Source organism: Anguilla anguilla, chromosome 4, assembly GCF_013347855.1.
Source record: "Anguilla anguilla isolate fAngAng1 chromosome 4, fAngAng1.pri, whole genome shotgun sequence".
In the NCBI taxonomy this organism is placed as follows: domain Eukaryota; kingdom Metazoa; phylum Chordata; class Actinopteri; order Anguilliformes; family Anguillidae; genus Anguilla; species Anguilla anguilla.
The window spans coordinates 7,050,165-7,072,807 of NC_049204.1; the positions used below are offsets into that span (position 1 = coordinate 7,050,165).

At 51.2% G+C, this 22,643-nt stretch overlaps 1 protein-coding gene across 1 annotated transcript in view; it reads left to right on the top strand.

Annotated features, from left to right (window-relative positions):
• Positions 1–21,604, top strand: part of cpamd8 (C3 and PZP like alpha-2-macroglobulin domain containing 8) — a 63,754-nt gene extending 42,150 nt beyond the window's left edge. Inside the window, exons 34-43 of the mRNA XM_035412043.1 lie at positions 428–490; positions 1,685–1,947; positions 3,777–3,864; positions 9,036–9,110; positions 9,407–9,512; positions 9,946–10,056; positions 13,023–13,235; positions 17,329–17,397; positions 20,849–21,044; positions 21,388–21,604. Of these exons, the coding sequence (XP_035267934.1) occupies positions 428–490; positions 1,685–1,947; positions 3,777–3,864; positions 9,036–9,110; positions 9,407–9,512; positions 9,946–10,056; positions 13,023–13,235; positions 17,329–17,397; positions 20,849–21,044; position 21,388 (1,185 nt within the window). The 3' untranslated portion in view covers positions 21,389–21,604. The remainder of the gene's footprint in view (positions 1–427; positions 491–1,684; positions 1,948–3,776; positions 3,865–9,035; positions 9,111–9,406; positions 9,513–9,945; positions 10,057–13,022; positions 13,236–17,328; positions 17,398–20,848; positions 21,045–21,387) is intronic.
• The last annotated feature ends 1,039 nt before the right edge of the window (positions 21,605–22,643 follow it).

The following is a 22,643-nucleotide window of genomic DNA, read 5'->3' on the forward strand; positions in this document are numbered from 1 at the left end:
CGTAGATTCGGTGGTTTTTTCCGCGTGCGATATCGTGGTGGTGTGTGCCCTTCGGGGGGTGGGGGGGGGGGGGATTCCCTGCCCTCTGTGTGCTTCTCCCTCGTAATTAGCCATGTCAGTTTAATTGTGTGTAATTTAGCTGCCGCTGAGATGTTGCCAGAGAATGCCTGCTTTCTTAGGAGCCTCAAGCACAAATGCAGTTCTGAATCTCTCTCTCTTTCTCTCTCTCTCTCTCTCTCTCTCTCTGCCTCACTCTCTCCCTCTACCTCCCTCCTTATCTCTCTCTCTCTCTCTCTGCCTCACTCTCTCCCTCTACCTCCCTCCTTATCTCTCTCTCTCTCTCTCTCTCTCTGCCTCACTCTCTCCCTCTACCTCCCAACTCCTCTCTCTCTCTCACTCTCTTGCTCTTTCTCTCTCGTTCTCTCAGATTCCCAGCATCCCGACCGGATTGTTTGTCAGTGCAAAGGGAGAGGGCTGCTGTCTGATGCAGGTATAGTTTCGGCCCCCACACCCCCCTCACACCCAACACCCCACACCCCCCACCCCACCCTCACCTGCACTGCCAGCCCCCCCCCCTACCCCCATGGCTTTGGCTCGTAAAAAAATCCTTGCTCATAAATTTGGGATGATCTGGTAAAACTTTTTCAGTGCAGGGGGTAGGGCGGTTGGTCCATTTCCAGCTGCAGAGACCCCCCCCCCCCCCCCCGGACGGAACACTTTATTTTCCTGTACCTTGTCCCTAAAAAAACAAAAGCGGCCTTTCAAAGCGGGGGTCTTCAGGACGACCGCAGAGCGAGGTTCTGGACAGACTGTTCTGATCCAGTACAGACTGTTCTCTGGAACATAAGAATAAGCCGTCTTAGACGAGGCACCCGTTGGTATCGACGCAATACAATTAGTGATTCTGAGAAATAAGTATTCTAAGTATTTTCACGAAAGGTCACTGAGGAGAAACGGTTTGAGCACGCGGTCCGCCTCACTGGCTGTGTGCTGGAATACGTGTTGCTTACTGGTCTGAAATTGCTGTAATACGTGTTGCTTACTGGTCTGTATTTTTCAATCAGATAAAACTCATTCACCTGAATGGGAATGAACTTATTTTGTTTTAGTCTTATGTCTCTGGAACCACATATACTTTTATTTTCACATTTGTACAAATGCAGTGATGAAACTGAAACAGTGAGAAGCACTGTGTGTGTGTGTGTGTGTGTGTGTGTGTGCATACATGCTTAAAGATGTGTTTTGGAAAATCATTTTTATGGACTCCATTCAGTCATGGTTATGAGATGGTTGGACTTACCTTGTAGACTAACCAAGCCTGGGAATGAAACTATTCAACTTCTTCAAGTACCTTTGCTTGATTATCTTGGATTGTCAACATGACCACAGACAGTCTGTGGAAATCGGACCAGGAAACCAGCCCAGTTCTCTGCCTCCAGTGATATAATCTAAACCAGGGGTGTCAAACTGAATCCCAAGGGGGCCGCAGTGTCTGTTTTTGGGGTTTCCTTTCAATCATCTACAAATTACGGCCTTGCGAACAAGGTGTGTAGATTCCTTAGCCAATCGGTGAACCGCTGGTGACCCAAAAATGTTGTGAAAACCAGCAGACGCTGCGGCCCTCCGGGCCTGGAGTCTGACGCCTGTGATGTAACCCTAACCCGGCCCTGCTTGACGTCTCCAGATCGACGTGTCGTACAACGTGCCCGACCCCGTGGCCAAGCCGGCCTTCCAGCTGACGGTGAACCTGAAGGAGCCGCGCCCGGAGAGGCACGCCCCGTCCCCCTCCTCCCCCGCCTCCCCCCGCCCCCCCGGCGCCCGCCCCCGCTCCCGCGCCGACAACCGCTCGGAGCTGAGCCGCGCCCGCCGCGCCCCCGCCGACGACGACGACCCCGCCGCCCACCAGGACCACCTGGAGTACCGCGTCACCCTGGAGGCCTGCACCAGGTGAGGGGGGGTGGGGTGGGGGGCATCGCGGGTCGGGGGGGTGGGGGGGTGAAGGGGCAGACCCGGATCATATATGCTCCTGAAATGCTCTATCGGTCAGATCGTCGGCCGACGAGACGAGATGGTTATTTGACGAGAGTGTTTTGAGAGGAAAACTTTAATCGGCGATGAGTCTTCTGACAGGTAGTCGTAGTCTCCGAGGTCCGACGCGTCGAGTCTCGAGTCTCCAGGTTAAAGACCAGGCCGATCCCCTCGATCAGCTGGTGAACGGTTGTCATGGAAACTGTCGTTGTTTGATTTCCCATTTTTACGTGGACTGCGCAGGCTTCGCTCATTTTTTCGCAACTTTTTTGGTTTGTTTTTTTTTTTGTTTTTTTGTAAATGTTGCCGTTTCTTCGCCTGCTTTACTGCTGCAGGTTTGATCTGAAATGCGATCGCTGTACTGTAGCTCCTCGCTGCCGGCGACATAGCTCAGGAGGTAAGAGCGATTGTCTGGCAGTCGGAGGGTTGCCCGTTCAAACCCCGCCCTGGGCGTGTCGAAGTGTCCTTGAGCAAGACACCTAACCCCTAACTGCTCTGGCGAATGAGAGGCATCAATTGTAAAGCGCTTTGGATAAAAGCGCTATATAAATGCAGTCCATTTACCATTTACCATTTACCGTTACCTCTCGCAGTCCCGGGCCGAGAGATTCAGCTCTCGCTGCGAGTCGCAGACCTGCGCACGCGCTTATCTGAGACACACTCATTACATTACATTACATGACGATGCTAGCGCGCCGATGCTAGCTTGATGATGGTAGCGTTGTGATGCTAGCATTGCATTACATTGCATTACAGGCATTTAGCAGACGCTCTTATCCAGAGCGACTTACACAACTTTTTTACATAGCATTTTACATTGTATCCATTTATACAGCTGGATACATACTGAAGCAATTCCGGTTAAGTACCTTGCTCAAGGGTTAGGGTTAGGGTTAGGGTTAGGGTCTCAAGGGTACAACGGCAGTGTCCTTACCCAGGAATCGAACCTGCGACCTTTCGGTTACAAGCCCAGCTCCTTACCCACTGTGCTACACTCCGTCCCACTCAGTCTTTACACGCTGCTAAAGTCTGAAAACACTCGCCCGTCCCTGAGCCGACCAAAACATAAAATCACAGTTTCCTGAATATGGGTGGACAAAAAAATGGATTTTTATCATTGTCTGCAATCTGCGGGGATTGTTCTGGTGTTTATATGGCAGAAGTGTTTCTAAATTGGTCTGCTGGACGGTGTGCAGGGGATGTCAGACATTTGTTTTTATCACGTCTTTTTAGAGCAGCTCTTCTTGTCCATTTAGATGAAAGTGTAGCCTATTGCAGTTCATTTGGAAAGACAGTAACGGTAAGTGGGTGTCTGGCTGAGGAATTCTGGAAACCGTTTATCGAGTAGTGTAGCAACTGTGTGCTATTATACATGGCCCTCATAACTTGGTTTGACATTAAGTTACATTGTTGTCTGTTTCTGAATCAGGGTAATCCAAGCTGGCTTGAATTGTATGGCTACAGTAGAGTATGTTGTCTCACACTGATACAGTTCCAGAGTATTTTAAGGTGATTTGAGCTCTATGGTTGCATTATATCTCTCATATGTCCATCAAGATCCAGAGTATTCTAGTTTGTTTTAACTCTATGGTTGCATTGTGTCTCTCATATTCCAATAAGGATCCAGAGTATTCCAGGGTGACTTAAGCTCTGTGGTTGTGTTGCATCTTTCACACATTCTAGGCAGAATTTTACCTCTGTGGTCTCTGTGCTCTCTCTCTCTCTCTCTCTCTCTCTCTCCTGTTCAGGTGGCTGCACTCCGGTTCCTCCAACATGGCCGTGCTGGATGTCCCACTGCTGTCTGGCTTCCGTGCTGATGTGGAGAGCTTGGAGAAGGTATTAACTGCCAAGTGCCGGTGTTCACACTTGCATACCTGCTCCACGCATTGAGCACACTACCGCACACAAACACCAGCACACACATGTACATTCACACATGCATTCTAACCCACACACGTTCCACACATATACATGCCAATACACACACATGGACACACACACACTCTTTAAAAATAGGAACTCACACACTCCCAAAAGACACAAACAAACATGTTTAAGATGTCGTCATCGCGAATGCCTCAAGCTCTCCAAAAAAAAGAAAAAAAACATTTATCACCCGCCATGTGTGGGCCTGTTCCTGCGTCCTGGGACAGTGGCTGACCCCCCGGGAGTCCCCGTGTGTGGAGCAGGATGTTTTTTGGGGAGGGGGGGGGGGGGGGGGGTGAGGCCGTACCCCCCGGGAGACGGCGGTTGGCGCTCTTTTACTGCGTCTCCCAGACGGACAGACGTCCCGTACATCTGGAGACCATTTTCGGAGGAGGCAGCGTGTCGCGGAATTCATCACCCCGCTCCTGCTTTCCGGCCGGGCCCTTCTCTCCCCGCGCCCCCCTGCCTCCACCCCCCCTCCGCCCCTCCCCTCCACCCCCCCACCCCCCCAAACACTCTCATTTTGTTTTCACCCTGTTGCTGTGGGTGGCAGTCGCTATGACGAAGATTAACTTGTCACTTATGTTTGTGTGTGTGTGCGCGTGCACATGTGTGCCTGTATGTGTGTGTGTGTGCGCGCACGTGTGTGCGTGCGTGTGTGTGTGCATGTGTGTGTGAGTGTGTGTATGTGTGTGTGTGTGCATGTGTGTGTGAGTGTGTGTATGTGTGTGTGAGAGTGTGAGTGTGTGTGTGTGTATATGTGTGTGCGTGTGTGTGTGTAGGTGTGTGGGTGCGTGCTTGAGTGTATGTCTGTGCACGTGTGTGCATGCATGTATGTGTGTTTGCGCGTGCGTACGTATGTGTGTGTGAATGCGTGCGTGCGTGCATGTATGTGCTTGCGCGTGTGTGTGTGTGTGTGTGTGTGTGTGTGTGTGTGTGTGAGATTACCTGTACCACTGAACCCAGAGAGAGGCATTCAATACCCCCATAAAACTGCTGTAATGAGTTTGTAGCCTGGACTGTAATTCATGCCCAGCACGTCCGCTAGAATGGATTTTTCTGCTTATTGTGACCAGCAGCTCATGGTCACTAAAAGTGGACCGTATTTTTTTACGCGCATGTGTTTTTGCTTACGTTTATGGTGGCAGTAATATATCTGTTGCGGTAATATATGTGCTAGTAGTATATGCGGTCGTAAAAAATATGCTAAATATAGCTTGTTTTGTTTTCTCGGGTTTTAAATTGAACATTTTTACGAGGCTGTCATGCTCAGGAAAACCGGTGTTCCAATTTGGTATTGAAATACGGTTCTCATCTAGCTTTTAACCAACGTCTCATAGACATAATCGTAGATAAAGACTTTGTAATGAACTATGCGCCTGCGTATCTTTAGATGATGAATTTTAAAAGATCAAAGCATTGTATTGTCTCCTTGAATTGCTTGATTGGCGAGGTGAAGTACTCACTCATATACTGTTGATTTTCATATTACAAGGGTCATATGTTGCTAAAATCCTGAATGCTTATCAACATACACTCGCCACATTAAACAGGAGCTGAATTCCCTGCTACCTCAGCAGCAGATTGTCTAACCTTTATGAGAGCCATCTTATGAAGCAGACGTGGGCAGAGAGGGCAGTATCTGTGTCTGGTTTTTGTGCCAACCTCTGGCCTCAATTATGTAATTAGCCCTAACCTTTACACCATTGGACATTTTAGCTCCGTTTCTTGAAAAGCGTTGAAAATGACAGCGGAAGACTCAGCTAGAGACGGTTCTTGTGTCCCAATATAATACATTTTACTGTGTTCCACTTGACGAGTGAACAGGTGTTGGTGTATACAGCCGATTATCGCATTTAGCCATTAATTTATGAGTGCCTGTGTGTGTACGTGAGTGTGTGTGTTTGTGTGTGAGTCTGTTTGAGTGTGTGTGTGTGTGTTTGTGCGTGCGTGTGTGTGTTTGTGCATGTGTGTGAGTGTGTTTGTTAGTTTGTGCGAGTGTGTGTATGTGCGTGTGCCTGTATGTGAGTTTGTGTGCGTGTGTGTGTGTATGTGAGTGTGTGTGCGTGTGTGTGTGTGTGTATGTCAGTGTGTGTGTCTGCACCCTGGTAAGCAGTAAGGCCTCGCTGGTTGTGGTATTTATAGAACACGTCTGGACCCCGGCCAGTCCCACTCCAGTGTCAGTGCTGGGGCTCCTGAGTGTCGGGGAGAGACGGGGCTGGGGGGGGGGGGGGGGGGGGTTACAGACCCCCCGTGGGCCAATAACACCGTGGCGGGTGGGGGGGGGGGGACTGGCAGCCTAGGGTGGCGGGGGGGGGCTGACCGGGGGGTCGAGTCTGTTTACAAGCAGTCTCCCGTCAGAGTGGCAAGTGAGTAGGACTCGTGTCAGTGAGCGGGGCGGGGGCAGGGGAGGGGTGAGGGGTTAGTTTAGGTCGCCTCCTCGGTCTCTCGTCAACTGCCGATCACCCTCACGTCGCCGCTCCCCACCCACCCCCCCCCCCTCGTAAAGCTCTCCCTACCTGGCTGCGCCCCCCCCCATCCCATTCCCCGGGTCCTGAGCCCGTCAATCGCGACCCGCGGCGTGCGAGCGCTAACTGTCTCGGCTTACAGGTCCCGTCGTCGCCGCGGCGACCTCCCCTCTCTCTCAGCGCGGCCCGGACCGCGTACATTCCTCGGTTTATGGGACGGGAGACGTGCCTGTTTCGTTACGTCCTCTTGTTCTCCTCGATGTTCGGGGGTCCGAGGGATTTCGTTGTGACCTCCGGGGCGGGCGTCGCCCTTTTATTTACGGCCATTTCTGCAGGGTCTTGCTCAACGCCCGTGAGCTGCACATTCTTCTTCTTCTTCTTCTTCTTCTCCTTCTCCTTCTCCTTCTCCTTCTCCTTCTCCTTCTCCTTCTCCTTCTCCTTCTCCTTCTCCTTCTCCTTCTCCTTCTCCTTCTCCTTCTCCTTCTCCTCCTCCTCCTCCTCCTCCTCCTCCTCCTCCTCCTCCTCCTCCTCCTCCTCCTCCTCCTGTCGGTAATAAGATTAGGAAATGTTACTCCTCGTTCAGGAAAGAATTTGTTAGTTGTGAAGCGGATTTGGGCTGTTCGCACCAGTGACTTCCAAGCTGACCTCATGCATGTTGATGTTACACAGGGGTGGGGGGGGGGGGGGGGGGGGACTGACAACACTTATTGAATGGGGGGTGTGTGGGGTAATGGAACTTAAATAACACTCTTCAGCCTATCCTTCTGTCTGTGGCCAAGGAACAGCACACAGCTCCGGCTGAGATAAGCTGGCCGTTGTATATACAACCAGTTCAGATGTTTTGAGCTATATATGGAAACGTTACAGATATATGAGGCAAACATTTACGCCAGGATGTCACCGTGGAGATGGGACTTGAGGGATGGGTCCCAGTTGGTTTGAAGGAGCCGGGCGTTTGAATGTGAAAAGATGTCTGTTTGAGAAACACACCAGGTCAGCGGGAGTGAGTGTGGAGACGGGGTGGAAAGGGCGGCCTAAATGTAGCATGAACAGATCTGTGGCCCTGTTTGTTCTGCGTGTGAGAGAACAAGAGCCTGGGTGGGAGGAACACACACACACACAGACACACACACACACACACACACACACACACAGACACACGCACACACACACAGACACACACACACACACACATGCACATACACATAGACACACAGACACACGCACCCACACACCTCACACATACACACACACTGACAGACACACACACACACATGCCCCACACATGCCCCACACACGCACGCACACTCCCCCACCCCCCCCCCCACACACACACACACACACACACACACACTCTCACATGCACACACATGCATACACACACACACACTCACACTCACACCCACACCCCCCCCTCCCCCATGCACACACACACACACTCTCACATGCTTACACACACACACACACACACCCACCCACACCCCCCCTCCCCCCCACACACACACACACACACACACTCACAGTGCTAGGTACCTGGAGCAGAGCCGTCTGTGGTCCAGTGGCGCCAGCTCGCCCTCAGCACCTCGTAAACCGGCTCTGTCCTCTGGACCGCCACCTTCCCTGAGGATTAACACCCCCCCCCCCCCCCCGCAACACCCTAACCCCCACACCCGGACACCCCCTCCCCGTAAACCAGGCCCAACAAATTCAGTTGGACGTTTTTCATACAGCGTGTGTAATCTGAAGCCGCGCTGGTGCCTTTGCTAAGCGCTGTAAAGCACAGACCCTGTGGCTGGGTGGGCTTCACAAGGGACAGCAGCACAGACCCTGTGGCTGGGTGGGCTTCACAAGGGACAGCAGCACTGACCCGGGCTGGGTGGGCTTCACAAGGGACAGCAGCACTGACCGTCCATGAGGTGCCAAAGAAAACACTCTTTACTCTTCACCAGGAACGCTGTTTCTCTTTCCTGGGTTAATCTGGAGAAGCAATTTATTTATTCTTTCCGGGCCCGGGCCCGGGCCCGGAGGCGGAGCTCCTTGGTGTGATGTCGTCACCACGCACGCACCGAGAGCTTGTTTGCGCTCTTTCACTGGATTACGCGGCTCAGCGTTAAAGCAAAATGGCGGACCCAGGGACGTCTAGGGTCTGAAAAATCGGTATTACCCAATGAGGAAACGCCAGGGCAATAAATGGCATCTCTGTAACCGATAGCGACGCACCACCGCGGTTCTGAAGGACAACGGGAAAACGTGACGCACAGCGTGTGCCAGTGTCCCGCCCCCCTGCTCCCCATCTCACATCACACTTCTGTCGACATTTTTGAGCTTCTCCTTCCAGTTCGTGTCACCGTTGTGTTAGTTTTATTTGTTGTCATGTGGCGCATCTGTGAAGCAGTGTTTGTGTATTAACCTTCATTTATACAGGGTAGGTTGACTGATCACACGTGCTCTTTTACAGCCATGCCCTGTTCATGCCCCCCCCCCCAAGTAGCCCAACCTGCACGTCATTGGACTGCATTCGGTGTTTAGTGGTGAGCAGAGTCTGAGTAAATGGGGTTCGATGGAGATTTTTTTGGGGCATTTGAACATGTTCCCTTCTCACTGTCCCGACAGCTGCTGATGGACAAGAAGGTGGGTCTGAAGAGGTACGAGGTGGACGGCAGGAGGGTCCTCTTCTACTTCGACGAGGTGCGTTCTGTTCTCCGAATTTCTCCCAGCGCCTGCTGCAGCCAATGCGGAGTCCACTCAAATCCTCCCAATCGAATCATTTCCTGTGTCCTGTACCATTGTGCTCCTGTAGCGTTTACCACACCGCATTATGTTTTTTAATAAAAACATTTAAAGAAGACAAATTAATTTAATTCCAAGTACCATGAAGCTGGAGCTAAGCAGCGGTGTGCACACAGCTTTAGGGCGTGGTTTTGAAGAGAGGGATTTTATCTTTTTCTCCCTCCCTCCCTCCCTCTCTCCCTCTCTCCATTCAGATCCCCAGTCAGTGCATGACCTGTGTCAGCTTCCAGACACTCAGAGAGTACATCGTGGGCAAGACCGCACCTGTGCCGGTCAAAGTGTACGACTACTACGAACCAGGTGTGACTCTCCTCTCTTACCGTAACACCAGTAGGGTTATTGTTTTTTCAGTTTTCTGTGGGTCTGTGGTTTTCCTTTGAAAGAAAAGTATCTGATGGGGGAGACAGACCCCATGGGAGTGTGGGCACACTGCAGTCTGTGCAGTGCTGATGATGCATCGATCCTGCATTGTAATGGCTGGAGCTTGGAGTGCTCTAACTCCAGTGTGTGTGTGTGTGTGTGTGCGTGTGTGTGTGTGTGTGTGTGGGGGGGTGTATGTGTGTGTGTACCTGTATGTGTTTGTGGTCTGTGCGCGCGTGTGTGTGTGTGTGTACGTGTATGTGGTGTGTGTGTGTGCGCGTGTGTGTACGTGTATGTGGTGTGTGTGTGTGTGCGTGTGTACGTGTATGTGGTGTGTGTGCACGTGCGTGTGTGTGCTGTGTGTGTTCTGCAGCCTTCGAGGCCACGCGTTTCTACAACGTCAGTGAGAGCAGCCCTCTGGCTCGTGAGCTGTGTGACGGCACCACCTGCAACGAGGTGGAGAGCTCCGCCAGCCGATGGACAGGTAGACCCCTCCCTCACTCTCTCCCTCCCTCTTTCCGTCTTTCTCTCTGTCCATTAATCGCGTTCGTCTTTTCCCTACACCTCCTCTCTGTCTATCTCTCTGCTCTGTTCCTCTGTGCCTTTCTTTGTCCTCCAGCCTGACTTTCCTTCTTTTTCTCCCCCTTTCTTTCTCCATCGCTCTCTCTCTCCCTATTTCTCCCGCCTTCTCTCTTCTATCTCTCTCTGTGCCCCCCCCCCACTCTGCCTCTCTGTCTCTCCCTCTCTCTCCCTCTTTTCCTCTCTTGTCCCTTTGTTTGTATGGCTGTATCTGTGTAATGTTCTTAGTGGGGTTTGTGCAGATGGGTGGTGTGGGTGAGCCTCCTGTTCGTCCTGCCTGAGTGTGAGGACAGGGCCATGTGTTGGGGGGGGGGGGGGGGAGGGCGTAACGGGAGGGGGGGGGGGGTAGGGGATTATTGGGCAGAAACAGAGTGGCAGGCCCACACAGGAACGGCCACCGGCCCCAGTTTCCATCGGCCACACCGTGTGCTCCCCCCCCCCCCCCCCCCCGCCCTTTTCAACCCCCACCTCCTTCCCCGGGACGCTCGCTGCTCGCTCGTTAGTGGGGGGGGGGGGGGGGGGGGGGCTCGGCGTTGCTACAACAAACCGCTGAGTTTGCCGCCGTCGCCATGGCAACCCGCTGCCGACCCTGGCTTTGTTGACGGAGTGTTTTTTTTCCCCTCGCTGGCCGGGACGGGACGGGAGGCTTTTGGGGACCCCCCCTTGCAGTCGGCCGCTGGCGTGGGGCCCTGATGTTTGTGGAGTGTGGAGGCCGTGCCCAGGTCCCAGGACACCGGGGGCTTAGCTCATGCTCCCTGGGATGAGTCTCACGCATTTCCTGGAACTCATTTCTCTCTCTCTCTCTCCCTCTCTGTCTCTCTCTCTCGTTTCTTTTTCTGTATTTTTTCTCATTCATTTTCTCTCCCTCTGTCTTCCTCTTTCTTTTCTCTCCCCTCTCTCTCTCTCTCTCTCCTCTCTCCCTGTTGACTTTCTCTTGCGCGCTACTCAAATTTTGAATTTCCAAAATGTCATGATCAGAATGACATTACGCCGTTGCCACAGCAAAGGGTTACAGACCAGACGACAACAGCCGAGGGGAAGGTTACATAACCGACATCTGTGTGGGATACGTGTAGATGAACGTACTCACAAATACGTACATGACTCCTACACGCTGTTACATCTCTTTCTCTGCCTTTCTGTCTCACTCAGATTCAAACTCAAAATGAGTTTGAGTTTGGCAGGAAATCAATCTTTAATCTTGCCGAATGTATAGCAGTGCAAACCAATTCAAACAAACACAGATGGACAATCTGTAAATTCAACGCGTAACTGTCACGACAGTTTATTATAATAATAATCACAATCATCATCATCGTCAATTTATGTTTCTCAGATTATAGGATCCTAATAGGATTTTCAGTTTTTATTCCTTGTCAGGGAATTTAAGTCCTTTGCAATTATAAATAATTTAGGAAAGTGTCCATTTCTTGTTTCTGAATCTTTCGCAATGTAGGAGGAAGTGCATCTCTGTCTACACATCCCCTGTCTTACAGTGATCATCAAACCTTCTTTTGGTGTCCATGTCTTTGGATGATCTGCTTTTTTCAAGTGCACGGTTGAGCCTCTACTCGGTCAGGATTGGCCTCTGCTTTGTAACACTAACATTGAAGAAATGCTAACGTGCTAGGTCTCTCTGCTAACGTGCTAGGTATTTTTCTTGCTTTCCGATAACAATCTAGTTTGTTTTCCATTTTGGTCACTTCGTTGTGATTTTTCTGGATAAGAGCTCTCGGTTTGCTTCATAATTTGCATTGCTCTGATTTGCTGGTAAACAGTGCTGGTATGGAGCTGGCATGTGCTTTGTGTTAGCAGGGTGAATGGATTCATTACCAGCTGACCAAGCGGCTCTTTTCATGTCATAAAAACACAGGCGCACGCACATGCTCTCTCACACACGCAAACTTGCGCACACGCACATCATCCAAACAAGTTCAAATTCAAGTTCAAGTATGCTTTATTGGCATGAGCACACAGAGACATGGCATTGCCAAATAAGTAATTTACATAAAATGAAGAACAACAATGACATTAGTATGAGTGACACTGAAGATAATTATATTTACTTAATTTAAGAAGATACAGTATGAGTAATGATTATTTAACTGGGGGGGGGGGGGGGAGTTGCCTGTTGTTCAGTGGCTCTCATACCGTGCCCCTTTTTTAAGAGGTTCTTTGCCCCCCCCCCCCCCCCCCCCCCTGAAAGGACTGATATTTTTTCCATGTCATCTAATTCAATGAGGCCAAGAATTATGTTCTGAGGATTATGTCATAAATATGTCATAAATGTTGAATGTTTATCTCTCCCTCCATCCTTCCCTCTCTTTCTCTCCCTCCCTCTTGCCTCGTATCCTTCAGTGTGTGGTTTCATGTGTCTCCTCTCCTCTCTGTTGGGGGGGGGGGGGGCGAGCTCGTAAACCGTCCCACGCCTGCTCCGTCTCTCTCTTCCCTCCCGACCTGCCCGGCAGTGTTTTCGGGACGCCCCGCAGGCAGGGCCTGCCTCTGCCGTAATTTCGGAGTGTCCCGCAGTGTTGGGACCCCCGAGCGAGCTTCCTCTGCACCCGCCACGGGGCAGAACCGTTTTTGTATTCGTAACAAGTGTGCAAGCGCACCGCGTTCAAGGAGCGGACAGTCGCTCTCCTTGCTAAGAACTGAAGGAATAAGTAACATACATGTCACATTTTAACTTCCTGTTACTGTACAGCATGCTTTGTTTCAGGATTTTAGCACCCCAAATGCATTATGGGAATTGGAGTCCTGAATAGGCCTATAGTGGAGTGGTGATGCTCGCAGGTGTCCAAGCGGTTGAAGTTGAACCCCACCCAAGTTGTCTCCCCTTTCTGTCTGTACCCCCCCCCCCCCTCCCTTTAGGCTTTGTGCAGGGGAACCAATGCAACAATGTTTTCGGCTGCCTGGAGGAGGAGCAGTTTGAGCGCTGCACCTGCTACCGGGACTGCGGTTATGACGGCGAGCCGGTGTGCGGGTCGGACGGGCGGGCCTATCAGAACCAGTGCCAGATGGAGGTGGCCGCCTGCCGGAACGGGACCCGCATCGAGCAAGTGCCCATGGCGCAGTGCCCCCAGAGTAGGTGCACGCCGCGTTCGCACCGTCCATGCTAACACGGTCCCAGCTAACGCCGTCTCTGCTAATGCTAATACCGTCTCAGCTAACACTTTCTCTGCTAACACCAGCCCTGCTAACACTGTCCCTGCTGGCACCATCTCTGATAATGCTAATACCGTTTCTTATAACTCTATCCCTGCTAACACTGTCCCAGCTAACACTGCCTTTGCTAATGCTAATACCGTTTCTGATAACTCTATCCCTGCTAACACTGTCCCAGCTAACGCTGCCTCTGCTAATGCTGATACCGTCTCAGCTAACACTGTCTCTGCTAACACCTTCCCTGCTAACACTGGCCCTGCTAACACCTTCCCTGCTAACGCCGTCTCTGCTAATGCTAACACAGTCTTTGCTAAAGCTGTCTCTGCTAGCACCTTCCCTGCTAACTCTGTCTCTGCTAACACTGACCCTGCTGGCACCATCTCTGTTAACACTTTCCCTGTTAACACTGTCGCTGCTAATACCATCACTGCTAACACCTTTCCAGCTAGCGCCACCACTGCTAACACCGCCCTTACTAATGCCATCACTGCTAACTCTGTTCCTGCTAACACTGTCTCTGCTAACACAGTCTTTGCCAATGCTTTTAGTCTCTGTCCTCTTTTATATGACACATAGTCATATAAAAGTGGACACATTTGTTCTGAAGGAATTTACTTGTTGTCTGGCGTGACCTTTTTGATTGAAACCAAACCGAATGTCGTATTAAGTTATGACCACAAACCTGATCCCCTTTCATATCAGGATATCCCTGAACAAAGGTGTTTGTGTTTCTGCCACATTCAGTTAATAATGTGTATGTTTTCTCCACAAGACCGTGCTGGTAAAGGCTGGTACCTTATGCTTCAAAAGCAGGGAAACAACAAGCTTACTGAGTTACTGACTGTCCGTAAATGTTCTGTTCTTACTGGAAAGATGAGACGGTACGCGCTGCCTGTTCAGAATTTTATGTGTCCAGGAAACGCACGGGGCCAAAGTGGTGTTAGGCAAAAGCTTGGATGTGTTGTTGACGCATTTTATTAAGCACAGCACAGCACAGCACAGCACAGCACAGCACAGCACAGCACAATACAATACAAATACAAGACATTCTTGTTGAAACCTCTGCACATTCAACAGACTTTACCAGGACACATTACAGTGTTGTGGTGAATGGCAAATGGTAAATGGACTGCATTTATATAGCGCTTTTAACCAAAGCGCTTTACAATTGATGCCTCTCATTCACCCATTCACACTCACACTAACACACCAACGGTGAGAGGCTGCCATGCAAGGTACCAGTCAGCTCGTTGGGAGCCCTTAGGGGTCTTAGGGGTTAGGGGTCTTGGGTTAGGTGAAGCCTAAGGAGAGCTCCGAAAAGACGTGCCGCATGAGTGAGAGAGAGAGAGAGGGAGTGTGGGGGAGAGAGATAGAGAGAAAGAGAGAGGAAGTGTGGGGGGGAGGGAGAGAGAGAGAGAGTGTGTGAGAGAGAGGGAGTGAGAGAGGGAGTGTGTGAGAGAGATAGGGAGTGGGGGGGAGGGAGTGAGAGAGGGAGTGTGTGAGAGAGAGGGAGTGGGGGGAGGGAGAGAGAGAGGGAGAGGGGGAGAGGGAGTGAGAGAGGGAGTGTGTGAGAGAGAGAGGGAGAGAGAGGGAGTGTGTGAGAGAGAGAGGGAGTGGGGGAGAGGGAGTGAGAGAGCGAGGGAGTGAGAGGGAGTGGGGGAGAGGGATTGAGAGAGGGAGTGGGTGAGAGAGAGAGGGATTGGGGGAGAGGGAGTGAGAGAGGGAGTGTGTGAGAGAGAGAGGGAGTGGGGGAGAGAGAGTGAGAGAGGGAGTGTGTGAGAGAGAGAGGGAGTGGGGGAGAGAGAGAGTGGAGGAGAGGGAGTGAGAGAGGGAGTGTGTGAGAGAGAGAGGGAGTGGGGGAGAGAGAGAGGGAGTGGAGGAGAGAGGGAGTGTGAGAGAGAGAGGGAGTGAGAGGGAGTGGGGGAGAGGGATTGAGAGAGGGAGTGGGTGAGAGAGAGAGGGATTGGGGGAGAGGGAGTGAGAGAGGGAGTGTGTGAGAGAGAGAGAGGGAGTGGGGAGAGAGAGTGAGAGAGGGAGTGTGTGAGAGAGAGAGGGAGTGGGGGAGAGAGAGAGAGTGGGGGAGAGAGAGAGTGGAGGAGAGGGACTGAGAGAGGGAGTGTGTGAGAGAGAGAGGGAGTGGGGGAGAGAGAGTGAGAGAGGGAGTGTGTGAGAGAGAGAGGGAGTGGGGAGAGGGAGTGAGAGAGGGAGTGGGGGAGAGAGAGAGAGAGTGGGGGAGAGAGAGGGAGTAGGGGAGAGGGAGTGAGAGAGGGAGTGTGTGAGAGAGAGAGTGGGGGGGAGAGAGAGAGTGGGGAGAGGGAGTGAGAGAGGGAGTGTGTGAGAGAGAGAGTGGGGGGGAGAGAGAGAGTAGGGGAGAGGGAGTGAGAGAGGGAGTGTGTGAGAGAGAGAGTGGGGGGGAGAGAGAGAGTGGGGGAGAGGGAGTGAGAGAGGGAGTGTGTGAGAGAGAGAGGGAGTGGGGGAGAGAGAGGAGCAGGCCTAAGTGGAGAGAGGGTCTCCGTGTCGCCGGAGAAAAGAAGGAAGCTGGCGCTCAGCAATTAGCGCCGTGCCGAATGTGCCCAGACTGGTCCGACCCCCCCCCCCCCAACCCCAACCCTAACCCCAACCCCCCCGCTTCCTCAAAGAGAGGACAAGACAGAGCGAGGGGTGTGCTGAGCCCGGGAAACAGCTGTTCAGGTGCAGAGGAAGTTAGCAAGGAGAAGCCATGCCCCCCCCCCATACACCGCCCCCCCCCCCCCAGCCCCCAGCCCCCGTGATGCTATATTACAGGGCACCCCAAATGACAGAGTGCTTTTGTCCAGCCCTTTGAAAAAAAAAAAAAAGAAGAAGAAGAAAAGAAAGAAAAAAAAAAAAAACCCTGTCACATTCCTTTCCGATGCACAGACCAACAACAAAGAAAAGCCCTCTTGTTACCCCGAAATGGATTTGGGGGGGAAACGTGTGTGGCGGGACATAACTCTGGCCCCGGCCTAAAGCGTCTGATATGGCGGTTGTTTGAAAGCGAGAGAGAGTGAGAGGGGGAGGGGAGAGAGAGAGAGAGAGAGAGAGGGAGAGGGAGAGAGAGAAAAAGAAAAAAATTCCCGTGTTAAGATCTGCTCCGTTCTTGTTTGTTTGTTTATGCTGACTGGGGAACATGGCCTCCCTCGTGCGTTCGTGTAACGCGAAGTTGGACAAAGGGAACCGCTCCCCAAAAAAAGCCCCCTCTGCTCCCCACACACATCGCCAAACGCGCTTGTGTGCAAACAGGAGCCTTCTCGATAGAAGCGCCTGGTCATGTGTGAGCTTCTGGGTAGCGTGTCGGTGAATCAGACCACTGCCTTGTGGGTCTGTGTGTGCGTTTGTGTGTGTGTGTGTCTCTGTGAGTGCGTGCGTGAGTGTCTGTGTGTGTGTGTGTGTGTGTGTGCGCGTGCGTGAGTGTCTAAGTGTGTGTGTGTGTGTGAGTGTGTGCGTGCGTGAGTGTTTGTGTCTGTGTGTGAGTGTGTTTGTGCGTGCGTGAGTGTCTGTCTGTGTGTGTGTGTGTGTGTGTCCATGTGTGTATGCGTGAGTATCTGTGTGTGTGTGTGTGCACGTGTATGTGTGTGCATGCGTACGTGTGTGAGTGTCTGTGTGTGTGTTTGTGTGCGTGCGTGAGTGTCTGTGTGTGTGTGAGTGTGTGCGTGCGTGAGTGTGTGTGAGTGTGTGCGTGCGTGAGTGTCTGTGTGTGTGTTTGTGCATGCGTGAGTGTCTGTGTGTGTGTGTCCATGTGTGCATGCGTGAGTATCTGTGTGTGTATGTGTGTGCATGTGTGCGTGTGTGAGTGAGTGTCTGTGTGTGTGCGTGTGTGCACGCGTGTCTGTCTGTGTCTGTTTGTCTGTGTGTGTGCGCGTGTGTGCACTTGTGCTTGTCTGTGTCTGTGTGTGTATGTGTCTGTGTGTGTGTGTGTGTGTGTGTGTGTGTGTGTCTCAGTGCAGGAGTGGGACAGTGAGCTCAGACCTGTGTCCTGTGTTCCTCTCTGCAGTGAAGTCTGAGGAACAGGAGCCAGAAAAGGGGCGGAAACAGGGCCCAGAGAAGGTCCCCATACAAGCAGGTACCCCCCCACCCCCCCCCCCTCCCCCACCCCCCACCATGCCTCACACCCACAAAGACAGACCCTCCCCTCTCTCTCTCTCACACACACTCTCACCCTCTCTAGTTCTTTTCTTTCTAATTCTCTCTTTGTCTCCTCTCTTTCTCATTCATTCTTCCTCCCTCTCTTCTTTTTCTCATTCTCTTTATCTCCCTCTCAGTCTTTTCTCTACCTCTTTCTTTATGTCTGTCTCTCTCCCTCTGTCTCTCTCTCTCCCCCCATTTCTCTCTCTCTCTCTCTCTCTCCCTCTCCCCCCATTTCTCTCTCTCTCTCTCTCTCTCCCTCTCTCTCTCACTGCTGTACACCAGCGCAGCAGCAGGTGTTGGCGAGCTGCAGCTCTTCTCCTCTGACGGTTGAGTTTAGCTCTGAGGTGTTAAGAAGCCAAATCGCTTCTCCTTCTGTTCCACGGGGGGGCCTCAACTCCACACGCTGAGCTCCCTACAGCTCAGCCCTGAACACGGTCTATGTGTTAGTGCGTCCTGAACACTTAAGCCCCTCTCACACATGCGTCTTCACCTGCAAACTTTCCACCGATTTCCCTGCGTCTGCCTCGTCTGTGAACAGAACCGGAGTCGAATTTCTGCGTTAAGACGTTCCGATAGTTTCCTGGGTCTGGGCCTTGGCGCTCAGGCACTAGCACAAGCACTGCGTTCAGGCCCGATACTGTGCAAATTCGTGTTCAGCGCGCTGGCCGGCTTGTCTGGCGGTACCTCACCTCGAGTCCCACACCGGTCGCTCACGCGCGTGTGTGAGGTCGAGACGGACTCAGGCGGCAGGACTGACACGGAGCGGCGAAATTAAACCTGACGTCACGCTATCCAGGTTCCAGAAAGGCTTCGGGGAAAGGGCCGTATCTGATGGGGCTCCCTCCCCGTCCGTCCGTCCGTCCGTTTGTCCGTCTGTCTGAGTTTGGCCCCTGTTCTGTTTGTTTTCAGAGGGCCGGATCCAGAGAGAGAGAGAGAGAGAGAGAGGGAGAGAGGGAGAGGGAGAGGGAGAGAGGGAGAGGGAGAGGGAGAGAGAGCGAGAGAGAGAGAGAGAGAGGAAAGCCAAAATAGTTTTATCAGCAGAGCAGATGGGGTGGAAATAGACATGAAAGGGTCCCTTACCCCCCTCCCCCCCCCCCCCCCCCACCGCCTTTCCTTTTGAAAACTCTCCTAGGCCTGATTACACAGTCTGTTGCGGGGCTGTTGGGACTTGCCCCTGTCTGCTAGCGAGGGGAAGCCGAACTCTCAGTGGCTTCACTCGAGGGGGGGGGGGGGGCTGAGTCCGATGTGTAATCACCAAAGCCTGCTCGCGCTCTGGCTCAGATTCGAAAATAACCGAACAACTCCGTTGTCAAAATACTGTGATTTAAAAAAAAAAAAAATTTTTTAAGTACTTTTATTTTAATTTTTTAAGCATTCATTTCAGCGTTCTAAAATTATAGAGCTCTCATACTCACGCAATAGAGACGGGTTTTGTTTGAAGAGGTTCAGCTTGAATGAAAGAGGTTTGGGTTTTCTGAGCCCCTGAAGTCTGAAATGGAATGGAAGATGCTCTTTTTCATACCTGCGCTGCTGCTACTATCTGTGTGTGTGTGTGTGTGTGCATGTGCGTGCGCGCGTCTGCCTGCGTGTGCGTGAGCCTGTGTGTGTGTGTGTGCATGCGTGTGTGTGTGTTCGTGTTCCTGCGTGTGTGTGTGTGTGCATGCATGCGTGTGTGTGTGTGTGTTCGTGTTCCTGCGTGTGTGTGAGCCTGTGTGTGTGTGCATGCGTGTGTGTGTGTTCGTGTTCCTGCGTGCGTGTGTGTGTGCGTTCGTGTTCCTGCGTGTGTGTGCGTGTGTGTGAGCCTGTGTGTGTGTGTGTGTCTGTGTGCATGTGTGTGTGTGTGTTCGTGTTCCTGCGTGCGTGCATGTGCGTGCATGCGTGTATGCCTGCATGTGCGCGCGTGTGCCTGTGTGTGTGTGTTCGTGTTCCTGCGTGCGTGCGTGCGTGCGTGTGTGCGTACCTGCGCGTGTGTGTGTGTTCGTGTTCCTGCGTGTGTGTGTGTGAGCCTGTGTGTGTGTGTGTGTTCGTGTTCCTGCGTGCGTGTGTGTGTGTTCGTGTTCCTGCGTGCGTGCATGCGTGTGTGTGTGTGTGCGTACCTGCGCGTGTGTATCTCTGTGTGTTCGAGGTGCTGCCTGTGAGGACTTGTTCTCGGCCTGCAGCTCACAGTAGCTTTAATACGACTCCACTCAGTCAAAAGGTCCCGTCAGTACAAAGAATGAAGCTTCGGCTGCCACAGGGATCCTATTCAAATTAAAGCATGGTGAACATATGCAACACACAACTATATGTAAGTTACGCACAATATTAGAATATAGAGTCATGCATTCAATCAGATGTGGGTGCCTGTGTGCCTGTTGTGTAATGCACAATTTGTTTTTTTTACAATGATAATGTACATTCTTCCACAAATGGCCAAGTGGCAGTTTGGAAAATACATTCATTTTGTTTTTCAAACAAATTCCTTTTCTCATTAACTGATTTCACCTCTTTGCTTTCAGTGTTGACCACCTAGAAATGGTGGTCCTAAATTGAGCTAAACATGGTCTGAACGCATGAAAATAATATGAGAGAATGTTTAGCTCAAAAACACTGCTGGTGACTGGGCCTGTATGCAGGCTGCGGTTTTTGAGGATAGAGCGACACCTACAGGTCAGATTGTGAAATGGCTGTTACCTCACACCACAGCCAGTAAGACGGGAATAGTAATTATGGCTCCAGCGCACGACAGCGGAAGGTCTGTATTCAATTAGAATTTCTCCCCGTCTTTGACTCGTAATTAAACGCAAGTGTCCCCTGCTTGTTTTCACTAACGCAGTTTGGCAAGTTCCGCAAATCTTTGGAATTGCTTCGCCATTGAAGAAAAAAGAGGCAAAACAAACACAGCTTTTATGCATTTACGGTGGTGTAACCGCTGAAATGTTTGCGCACGCACTGCTTTGCATGGGCATTAAGATGTTTGTGCGGGCCCTGTGCTAATGCCTTGTTTGCACGTCCAGATTTCTCCTCTTTTTGACAGTTCCCAAGTAGTTTACTAAAAAACATCTGATAAAACCTACACACTTGTCATATATATTATATTTTTTTCAAGGTAAAGGGGAATTCTCCACTAGCCACACTGAAGAAGAAAAAATCTCAATTGATTGCTCAATAATGCTCAATCAATTGTGAATCTGCGGAACCCTGCAGGTGATATTGCATGAGATTTAAAAAAAAAAAAAAATGTGATCACAATGTATATCTCATGCACACAAATAAAAAAAAAAAAAAAAGAAAATCTCATTCAGTGTCACCTGCTGGGCACTGCCAGTGAATCGCAGTTAAGGACGGGTTGTAAAATGGCCTTGATTTTCGCTGCGCTGACTCTCTGCCGCCCCCTGCTGGTGTAGGTGAGGAGGAGCCGGGATCCCTGGCGGAGGTGTCCTACTACTCCTACGAGTACGACACGGAGGCGGTGCCCTTCCCCCCGGAGGGAGAAGAGGCGTTTGAGCTGGCGGGGGAGGGGGGCGGGCAGACGGAGAAGCCGCCCACCGCCGCCGCCGCCCAGCCGCACACACTGGACGCTAAACACACGCGCGAGCGATGGTACGGCCCCTCCCCCTCCTCCCCTGCACCCCCACACTGAGCACAGCCTCCTCCTTACGCCAGTCAGACGTACTGTACGAAAATCACAGGACCCGCCGTTTCAGAGCTAATCCTGCGATACTTAGCGCCCTCTCATCTTCTGAAGGCCACAAAGTGTGAACCTCTGCTGTTGTCAGTAGTAATTGCCGATCGTTGTTGGGACAGTAGCCGAAGATGGTAATTAGTGAGGTATTTCAGCCTAAAACTTAACCTGGCTGAACGTAGCCCTCTCGTATCAGATGTTCTCCCCCCCCGGAATCGTGGCTGTTGTTCATTGGCTGTTCTGTGCTCCTCCCCCTCACAGAACCTCCCCCTGAGCTGCGGAAAGAGAGAGCGAGCGAGCAAACGAGAGCGAGAGAGAGAGAGAGAGATCACTGAACTGTACATTGCTTGTGAATATGATGGCGTGAGCAGAGAAGAAGGAGGAAAGAACGAGGAGGCCGTTCGGGCCTGAGGGGGCGAGTGTGTGTGTGCGTGTGCGCGTCTGTGTGCGTGTGCGTTTGTGCATGTGCGTATGCATGTTTGTGTGTGTGTGTATGTCTGTATGTACGAGTGTGTTTATGCATGTGTTTATGTTTGTGCATGTGTGTTTATGCATGTGCGTGTGTGTTTATGCGTGTTTGTGTTTGTGTGTGTATGAGCAACTTGGCCTCCATCTGTCTTTGCTTTTCTCTTTTTATACTCAGTCTCTTACTCACCAAGTAGACACCATAGCTCCTGTTTATCTAGTGACTATATGTTGTTTTATATAATCTCTAGAGTAAATAAACACCGTATTTATGTTTGTAATTATACTTGAGCAAAAAAAAAAGAAATGTTACTTTGATTTTTTTCTATCTGTGGTATTTATTTTTAGTTAGTGCTTTTGATTGTTTACTTGTTCCACTAGCCCGCCCCCCCCCCCCCACTCCCCCCCACCCCCCATCCTGCCACCTACACCCATGTCTTAATTTAATCCAGGAATATGGGAATTTGTGATGCATTCCTTGTCTTGAGCAAGCCCTGTTTGAAACAGTGAGGTGTACAGCTGATCTTTATCTGGTGTCCATTCATCCATGTTTTCACCTTTTTTTCCTCTGTCTCCAGTAGAGGCGCATCACACATAGCATAGCCCTGGAAAATAGCCCACATACGAGATGACAAGCAGGAAAAAAAAAAAAGCTTGACAGTTTTAAGATTTTCGCTCGGCTTTTGACGCTCAAATAAAAAGATATTTCTGTGTCACAGTCACCTCACTGTCCAACGAACAGGGTTTTGATTGTACAGTGCATAAGCTATTTTGTTATATTAAGGGTAGACTCTTAAACGGCCGCTGAAAGGAAGCCTAACGCAAGTGAAGTCTGGAAATTACTGTAAATTAAGAAATTTGAACGAATGTAGCCCCAAACCATTTCAAGTACAGTGCTTTTTTTAAAAATAAGACAATAAACTTTGTATACAGTCATTGTGTCTGTCGTCAATATATGCATACGCTATATTTAAGGAGATATGTGTGTACTTCAGCATTTTAAAAGCACCATCTGAATGCACCTTATCCCTGCTGAAAATTCTAGCTAAGAC